The sequence below is a fragment of the Lepidothrix coronata genome, unplaced genomic scaffold, assembly GCF_001604755.1.
Source record: "Lepidothrix coronata isolate B3197 unplaced genomic scaffold, Lepidothrix_coronata-1.0 Scaffold218, whole genome shotgun sequence".
Lineage (NCBI taxonomy): Eukaryota > Metazoa > Chordata > Aves > Passeriformes > Pipridae > Lepidothrix > Lepidothrix coronata.
Window position 1 is genome coordinate 350019 of NW_016690398.1, and position 7702 is coordinate 357720.

Sequence of the window (7702 nt, forward strand, 5' to 3'; positions counted from 1 at the left end):
TTACTCACATCCCCCTTGATTAGAGGGAGCAGCTAAAGAACAGGAGAGTCCCTCAGCCTTTGTGCACTGCATCCAGATGAAGAGCAGATCAATAGGAGATGATTAATTACACACTCAGCTTTTATAACAACAATAAGATTTTTAGTTCTTACCGCTATCAAAGTGCAGCTCCTGTCGTTCAGCTCCTATTTAACCATCCTCCTCCCTCCCCCAAGACAGAATAATCTATTTTGGTTAGCAGGAAAAGCAGGAGATAAACATGCACATCCAGATCATTTTACTATGATTTGCCAAATCACTTTTTCCTTTTTTTTTTCTTAAAAAAAAAAAAAAAATATCACTCCCTGGTTTTAATAGTGCCATGTAGTCTTAGCTCCTTGCAACATCCATTTTTACAGTTTATTCTACTTCATCCAGGAAAGGGTCAGCATCACTGCCAGTGACCAGGTCTGCAAAGCCTCAAGCAGCACCAACATACAGCTTTACAGACAATTTAAGGACCCTTGTCCCAAGGATCCATCTCTAATGTAATTAGAAAACCATCAGGGACATCACATATAATTCTACGAAATAGCTTGCATGTTCTCATTGTTAACACAAGGCAAACAAATGTCCAGAGTATAGACAAAACTAAGCATTTCAACACTATAGAGGAAAGCATTGAGTAGCAACATCCATTTCTAGCTGAAATTTCTCATTCACTACAGCCATGTCCATTATTCCACTGCAGAAGGGTGTGTAACACAAATTACCCCAGTAAATCTGTCAGGTAGAGCTTCTTTTGGCAACAAGGCACAAAGGGATCTGATAGTAAAACATTAAATTAAAAAAAAAAAAAAAAAAAAAAAAAAAATCACTAAAGTGTCACACCACTTTGTCATAGGGAGAGAAAACTCATTTTGGTTCACAGCAAGTGCCCTGTTGTTTGACAATTAAATTAGTTAGAAGGTAGCGAAATCCTCAGTTTCATTTGGGCAACCAGTATCTAAGAATTGTTCACTGCTTTTCTGGTGGTTGCTGGATTTTGACAGTTTTAAGCCAAAACCTCTATTTTGAAAACTTACTTTTGAATTAACATCTAATATATGTCAGAAAAATCCCTACATGCCAAGGTTTTACGTGTTAAAATATTCCTCGTCTTTTACTCCTCTATAAACCTTGATACCACTGATGCAAATTCCCATTTGATGGGGTTTTTTGTTTGGTTTGGGTTTTGTTTGTTTGCTTGTTGTTTCTTAAACATTAAGCAATTTCAGTAAAGCTCAATATTTTATGAAGTTAAGCCACATAAACACAGCAACTAACAAGTGTGCATTACTGGATTACTGTTCAAGGGTGGTAAATGGGAGGGGGGGAAACCTCAAACATTTTGATCTTTTGGATTAGAAACTTACACTGAGGTTCTAAATAACCCACAGATTCCTGGTATTATTCTACAGACAAAGAGAAGAACAGGACTTGCCTCATGAACAATACAATTATAAGAGATAACTTTATGCAATGGTATTTTTCACCACTGATGATGCACCAGTCAGGCAGGGAGAGCCCCAGCAGTGACAAACACAAGGGTAACCACTGAAGAGTCTTCTAAGGGATAAAGTGTATGAAAACTCATTTCTTATATGAGAATATTCTAACCTGAAAAGACCAGGCCCAAAACACCAAAGTGTTTCATATTTTGAGTGGATTTTTTTGTTATAAAACAATACAAAGCACCTTATAACTCCTCTCCAGGCACAGTCGAAGATATTGTGATATATTTTCAATATTGAAGCAATTTGTGGACATAAAAATACAATCTGGGCATGGCATTCCCTACTCAACAACATTTCGTGCCACATTCTGCTCTGACTTTAGGGGAAAGCAAGGTGTTCCTACTAAAGAACACAAAAAAAGAACATCAGCACTGATTTAAAATAACATTCCCCTTTTCATACTCGAGATCAAATATTCATCCACAGGTCAAAGGCACTGAAATACAGCTCAGTGTGGGCTCAGCTTGTGTACACATTAAAGCACACATCATCCTACACCAAAGGCAGAAATCTCAAGTTCACCTCAGGAACAATTAATGATTAGTTTTAAACCAAGACCAGCCTGGAATCCAAAGCATAGACCCAAGACTACATATGTTCAGTCCGTAATTTTAAAATGCTTTGATTTCGCAGTAATGAAAGGAAATTTCTTTCTCCTCGGAAATAAATTGAAAGCAATAGATTTGAGAGAGAACATAAGCAATAACAGGCTCGAATTTCAGAGGAAGGAAATCTATTAACTGTGTTCAAAGAGAAGGTATTTAATTGGTGAATAACACAAGTCTGCAACATGGGCTGTTAACTCTCTGGGAGCCAAAGCATCGCTTCCATCACAGGAGGTTCTACTGACAAGTCATCCAAAGATGAAGTTTTGCATTACAGATGATCTCATCCCTCCTCACCAGGAGGTTTCTTCAAATTTATTAAAAATATTCCATGTTCTCTGTCATATCTAGATCATGGCATACCTAGAACTAGGATGAATAAACAGCACTGGACAAAAAACGATGCAGAAGAAAGAAGTCAAAGCAAAAACCAGGTAATTTTCCTAGAAATCAGCAATACTGCAAACACACAGTGTATGAACATTAAACTGTTGCATAAATAACTAAACTATATCAACATTTCATAATGCAGAACAATTAAACCTCAAGAAACCTGACAAGTTCTCTCCTCTTAGCGGACACTTTCAAAGGGTAACTTGAGAAGCCAAATCCCATTAAAACTGAAAAGCAGCAGGATCTTACCTACTTTAAATGTGCAGATTTAAGAATCATACAGTATATATATAAGCTACTGTGATTATGGGTAGGAAATTTCTGAGCCTCTTGGAAGTACAGTTTGTGATGTCTCTGGCATAAAAACAAATATTTATAAAACTGGAAAATATTTCCAGTCAATCATGAGATCTTTGATAAATACAACAACTTCAGGCAATCACATTTTATGGTCCTGTCTTACAGCTATTTCAGAGTTTAGGAGAAAGTCTTGATCTCATTTTTCTCCAGAAGAGCAGGAAAATGTCATAAATCAGGAAAAGTACTATAGTAAGATGACACTCATTTATTATCTTTAAGTCTCCTGACAGCGAATATACCAGAGGGGAAAAAAAGACGGAAAAAAGAGCCTTTTACCATCTGTTAAAAGACTAAATTGAAAATTAATTTTCCTTTAGGAACTGTGAAACAGAAGCTTTAAGTGCAAAGTCTTGAAAAATGGGATTCTGTGCTCTAATGCTGACCAGCATGAGCTCTATCTGGTGGCAACACTCTGTAGTGCACAGGCTAAACAGACTATTTTTGTTCAGGGTGATGTTCACATTCACAAAGATGAGAAACACCTCAGACTTCAACTGCATATTAAGGGACTGGGGGGGGGGCAGGGGTGTGGAATCCAGGGGATGAAACTACCATAAACTTTGATGCTGAAGCATTTCAACCATGTTCCTAGAATCACATTACCCAAATGCCAAAGGCTGGAGTAGCTGCTACTCAGGAGTAGTGAGAGTTTATTGCAACCTTACAGGTTCTGGGGAGGCAGAAATGGGAAGCAGTGCTTGAGGTTTCAGCTGAAAACAACTGGCAGTGACTCTGGGCTGCCAGCATCACTTTAAAGAGCTGATAAGACTTAATCTTAATGTAAGATGCAGACATAAATAAACTAGTGGCTCACTTATTATCAAGTGTTTATTTTCACTTTTAAAAATTTTTTTTAAAGCGTCGAATCTCTGAACAGAAGATAACCCATTGAAAGAAATGGAAGGAGATTTTACTACATTACTGATTTCAGTAAAAAAAAAAAAAAACCAACACCAAACTAGAAATACTTTAAGTCCCTATTTAATGCTGGGAATACAAACTTTCCTCACACCTGCAAATTGGCATCACCACAGGTGAAAATACAGTGTATTGGCTAATACACTGAGATAATTTCTCACCAAGAAATTACTACACAACCTACTTTTCACATCATTTAGACAGTATTATGACACAACTCCAGGCTCCAAGTTCAAGCTGTATCATCATATACTTCATAGAAGCATTTGTGTTTCTTTGTTTTCTGCATTGCATTCCAACATTCAAATTGACGTGCAATTTGTTTCACTGTAGCAATCAAAACCCAGAGGCATCTCTTCGTATGGAAATGCTTAGTACAAGAGCAGCAGTTTAACCTGAAATATGTTCCAGCCCTCAAAAAAAAAGTGGACTTCACCTTTTTCTTAATTATTCCCTTAAAGAAATTTTTATTTATGTCACTTGGAAGTAGCGCCCACAGCCACATCTGTTTGCAGTGAGACCTGGGGCAAGGATAGTCCTGTATCATTCCAGCCCAACAACTGGTACAGCTGAAAGGCCAAGTTTCCTGGAGTGCTGCAAGTGCAGATAAACATCTGAATGGAAGATTTTGCTTTTGGGAATGTGATTTATCTGGAGAAGCACAAGAAATCCTACAGTGCCCCATAGAATTGCAGGAAGCTGGAAAACAGTTACTCAGCCAGGAATTCAGCTCTACATCCAGGTGCTCCTTGGAATGCAACCAGATTTACTTGTTTATGGATAAAGTGAAAATACGCAGCTGCAACATGTGAGCAGTAAAGAAAAACCCTAAACAAAACAGTTTTATCGCAAGATTGTGACTGGCTCCTCTAAGACCAAAGCAGCCCCCTCAGATGTCATCCTGGACCTGCAAAACCACAGAGAGAGTCAAGGGGCTCAGAAAAGCCAGGAACAAAGCTTATCTCATGGCTTTTTCATAGAAGTCCTCACTCATGTCACCTGGGAATTCATTCTTGAGCCCAGTCCTAACCATGGAAGGTAATATTTATTGCACAAAGGAGGTTCCTTGCACATACCTCATAACCACTCCTGCCTCTTGCTCTGTCCTATACCACTAACTACGAGCAGATATTTGTACTGCTCAAACTCCTAGTGGAATATTTCTCTAAAAGAGGATTTACCACTTCTGACAGCAGCTCAAGCCCTCTCCTCTTAGCTCCTATTCCTGCAACTCAATCCCTCTACTCTCACTTCCCATTTCTGAACCGTCCCCAAACCATCCCAGAATTCCATGAAGCATGATGCTGAGAGTGAACCCAATGCTGGATAACCACACTTGACATCTACACTGTCATTACATACCCCAGTTTTGGACTACAGAGCTCACTGTTAAAAATGTGCTTTTTATGATAAGAGATGGTTATTCCTCATTTCAAGGCCCAAATATGCTTTCCAACGAAAATGGCATATTTGTTCTCTGGTCCTTCCAGTGTTCTCCAGAGTTCTAACACAAGATCATCAAGCGCTAATTGTCTGGAAATGTAGTTGATGGAAATAACCAGTCATCCTGTAATCTGTTCTACATTAAATCTCCTCAGGGGGCTTGGAAGCAGAACACCAACATCTACACAGATCCCTCGCATTTCTAGCTAGGAGCGAGCACTCAAGTTAGCAGCAGAACAAAAACAATTATGAAGAATATCCTGTATAGCCTCAGCCACATAAGATCTCAATCAAAACAACAGCAAAGAACATACTCAGAGTGCTGTGTTCCAAGGGATACATTTGTTGTTCTTATTCCATTGACTGCAGATGACCAATGTCAAAAGAACAAACCAGAATTACTAGAAAAAGACGATTCATGAAAAGAGTCCCCTTGGACATTCCACTGTTTCTTGGTGAAAGCTGGCAGGCTAAGGAGTCATGACTGAGTATTTCTGTTTACATTGAAGGTAAAGTCCCTAAATAGCATAAAATAAGTTTGGAGTAATACTTATTCTTGCCACAGCTCAGGGAAAGCAGTAAGAATTGCAGCAATTTCAGGAATATGCCTCTTGGGAGAAGCACTCAAGGCTCTGCCACAGGTCTGTGGGTCTGGGTGGGTGTTTGTGATTGCTGCTGGCAAACAGTGCACTGCTGCTCCCAGTGACTTCAGCCCATCCTCACACAGCACCATTTCCAGAAGGGAATGTTTCCTGCATTCTTTCAGTGACACTATCTTGAAAAAGGTAAAAGCAAACAAAAATTGTTTGGAGGCAAATCACACCTAACAGCACCTCCAGCTTCAAAAGTGCAGAATCATAGTTATTACTGATGTCAAATGCAAAGAGATTAATGTAGGCCAATGCTATTCTTCCTCCTAATAGAGTAATTGCTCAGAAAGAGAGCAAGAGGATGTCTGAAAGAAACACAGAGCACTTTTAACAAAGGAAAATGCTTTACCACAGAATGAACTTAACTTCTCTAAATAGTGTGATGGATACTTTGTGCTCCAGCAAAATGGAGTAATATAAACCACCTTAAAAGCACTTCTGCTGAATACATATTTACATGGTACTACATAGAAAACCAATGAGCAATAGGCTTGGAAATCTCGATTTTCTGACAGAAGAAATAACTACATTGAAAGCAAATCATGAAAGGGTGGGATGAAGTTGATGAAGTAAAAAAAAAAAAAAAAAACCAAACAGGAAGAGGTTAGAAATTAGGGTATACACAGACTGAAGGCTGTTGTCAGGTTGCTTTGAGGGGGAAGCAGGGGACACGACATTCCTTAAAAACACAAGAAGAGCCTTGTAAAGAAAAGGTACACAAAGCAGGAAACAGTTTCCAGAAACGTTCAATTTCGACGAGCACAAAGTTTAACCACAGGTTTTGCGCACGCTGCCGGCTACCCTGGTTTGGAATTTGATCAGAAAACTACATCTAGACACAAATGTTACGCCGCATTTGCAACAAAGGCCATTTGTTGCTCACGCCATGCAAAAACACCTCACCGAAACTTCCCCCCGCTCCCGCACACATGTGGCCCCGGCTCCTTTGTGTGCGCTCACCGCTGCGGGAGGATGCTCCCCGCGCTCCCACCCCTCCCGCACCCCGTCTCTTTTCTTCCCTCCTGCATTCACATTTGTTACTCTGCTCTCCCCTCCTCGATTCACATTTGCTACTCTGATCTCCCTCCAGCTGCTCTCCTCCCGGTAGAGCCCAGCGTGCCCCTCGCAGAGCTCAGCTCTGCTCTCGCTCGTTAAACGGGAAGGCAGGAGCAGACCCGGGGATGCCGACGCGCTCCCTGGAGCTCCCTTCAGATCCCACATCAAAGGCCAGCCCGCCCGGGCAGCCTCGCAAGTGCCCACCCAAAGCAGCTCCGCGGGTCAGCGCCCTGCGCTGCGGGGACCGCGCTGAGTTGGGGCGCTCCCACCCAAACTTTCTTTGTGGCCGCAGGACCCGCCCGCAGGGACAAAGGCGGCGTGTCCCGGTGGTGCTGCCCCCTCCCCGAGCCCCCAGACCCCCGGCACACTCACATGCCCGCTGCAGCCGCGGCTCCGCGGCCGCGCTCGCCAGAGCCCAGCACAGGAACGGGCACAGGAGCGCCGGCCCCGCTCCCATCGCGCTGCCGGGGGGGGAAAGGGAGGATGGAGCGGCCGCGGCAGCTCCGGCAGCACCCGCAGCAGCAGGAACAGCCCCGCCGCCCCCGGCCCCCAAATCATTTAAAGCGGCGGCGAGACGCGCCACTGATGGGGCGGCCCCGGCCCGCCCCCGACCCGCCCCCGCCGGGGCTGTCCCGGGGCTCCCGCACCGCCCCGAGCTCCGAGGGCACAGGAGCAGCTTCTGCTCTGCGCTGCCCGTGCCCTCACAGCCCCCCGCTGCAATGTCCCCTCATCCCCCTGCTGT

The 7702-nt window shown here is 42.6% G+C and overlaps 1 protein-coding gene across 1 annotated transcript in view; it reads right to left on the minus strand.

Annotated features, from left to right (window-relative positions):
• The window catches only part of LOC108506521 (multiple epidermal growth factor-like domains protein 6), a 193293-nt gene extending 185817 nt beyond the window's left edge, over positions 1 to 7476 (minus strand). Inside the window, exon 1 of the mRNA XM_017833614.1 lies at positions 7333 to 7476. Coding sequence (XP_017689103.1) covers positions 7333 to 7334 — 2 coding nt within the window. The 5' untranslated portion in view covers positions 7335 to 7476. The remainder of the gene's footprint in view (positions 1 to 7332) is intronic.
• Between the last annotated feature and the right edge of the window lie 226 nt (positions 7477 to 7702).